The sequence below is a fragment of the Branchiostoma floridae genome, unplaced genomic scaffold (genome assembly GCF_000003815.2).
Source record: "Branchiostoma floridae strain S238N-H82 unplaced genomic scaffold, Bfl_VNyyK Sc7u5tJ_1421, whole genome shotgun sequence".
In the NCBI taxonomy this organism is placed as follows: domain Eukaryota; kingdom Metazoa; phylum Chordata; class Leptocardii; order Amphioxiformes; family Branchiostomatidae; genus Branchiostoma; species Branchiostoma floridae.
This window is the reverse complement of record NW_023365714.1, coordinates 912,072-913,760: the sequence shown is the minus strand read 5'-3', so window position 1 is coordinate 913,760 and position 1,689 is coordinate 912,072. Positions and strand designations below refer to the sequence as shown.

The window sequence follows — 1,689 nt, the reverse complement described above, 5'->3', positions numbered from 1 at the left end:
AGCGTATCACCTCTCCGTGGATGGTGTCCACCAGTGTAGAGAAGATCGTGGAGGTTGACAGTCACATAGGCTGTGTTTACATGTTGGTTTATGTTTACATGTTTGTTTGTTTGTTTACCTCAGGTATAGTGTTGGCTGTTGAGAAGCGTATCACCTCCCCATTGATGGTGTCCACCAGTGTAGAGAAGATCGTTGAAGTTGACAGTCACATCGGCTGTGTTTACATGTTTGTTTATGTTTACATGTTTGTTTGTTTACCTCAGGTATAGTGTTGGCTGTAGAGAAGCGCATCACCTCGCCCCTGATGGTCTCCACCAGTGTAGAGAAGATCGTGGAAGTGGACAGTCACATCAGCTGTGTTTACATGTTTGTTTGTTTACATGTTTGTTTGTTTGTTTACCTCAGGTATAGTGTTGGCTGTAGAGAAGCGCATCACCTCCCCATTGATGGTCTCCACCAGTGTAGAGAAGATCGTGGAGGTGGACAGTCACATCGGCTGTGTTTACATGTTTGTGTTTACATGTTTGTTTGTTTACCTCAGGTATAGTGCTGGCTGTAGAGAAGCGTATCACTTCCCCATTGATGGTCTCCACCAGTGTAGAGAAGATCGTGGAGGTGGACAGTCATATCGGCTGTGCTGTCAGCGGGCTGGTCGCAGACTCCCGTACCATGATCGACAAGGCTCGTGTGGAGGCACAGGTTAGTCACTGATCTTGGTTGAGCTTTACCAATTTACCTTAACTCTCAAGTAGTTTTAAGCAAAAACATAGTGAAAGGACATGCTGGCTTGGAGGATCAGCACACATACACACTCATACACACCAAACCTGGGGTTTGATCCCCAACCCCTGGTCCAGCAGGAATAGAAATATTTCCTGCAAAGTCACCTACTTGCTTGCTTAAGGCGAGTCCTTCCGGTCTCGAGTCCTTGTACTTCTGGTCACGTACAATGAACTAATACTGATGGACTTGGGAGTACTCCAGGTGCTTGTGCCTAAAGAACCTTACTATATGAATAATTGCCAACCCGATGAAGTTATTTACGAATACGGACGGAGGTTTGCTTTTATATCTGATAAAGCAAGCGCATTCAACTAGGCACTCACATATCTTGCTTTTTTGTCATTCAATGGTAGTAAATATCTCCTGTTGTTTCCCTGCAGAATTACTGGTTCACCTACAACGAGCAGATGTCGGTGGAGAGTGTCTGCCAGGCAGTCGCAAATCTCGCCATCCAGTTCGGCGAGGAGGACCCGGATCCCGGCGCGATGAGCCGGCCGTTCGGCGTGGCGCTGCTGGTTGCCGGGATCGACGAGAAGGGGCCGCAACTCTTCCACATGGACCCCTCAGGTGTGTGTGTGTGTGTGTGTGTGTAAGAGTGTGTGTGTGTGTGTGTAAGAGTGTGTGTGTGTCTGTGTGTGTGGCGCGGCTGGGATAGACGAGAAGGGGCCACAGCTATTCCACATGGATCCCTCAGGTGAGCGGTGTGTCTGTCTGTCTGTGTGTGCCTCTGTGTGCGTGTGTCTGTCTGTCTGTGTGTGTGGCACTGCTGGTCGCGGGTCTTGATGAGAAGGGGCCGCAACTCTTCCACCTGGACCCATCAGGTCTGTGTGTGTATCTTTGTGTGTGTGGCAGGGCTCTAGCCAGCTCGAAATTTTTTTCCGTCAGGCATTCCCACTGTCGCGAAAA

General features: G+C 49.0%; 1 protein-coding gene across 1 annotated transcript in view; it reads left to right on the top strand.

Moving 5' to 3' along the window:
- The first annotated feature begins 544 nt into the window (after positions 1–544).
- Positions 545–1,689, top strand: part of LOC118407562 (proteasome subunit alpha type-5-like) — a 16,580-nt gene continuing 15,435 nt past the window's right edge. The window contains exons 1-2 of the mRNA XM_035808041.1: positions 545–699; positions 1,164–1,350. Coding sequence (XP_035663934.1) covers positions 583–699; positions 1,164–1,350 — 304 coding nt within the window. The 5' untranslated portion in view covers positions 545–582. The remainder of the gene's footprint in view (positions 700–1,163; positions 1,351–1,689) is intronic.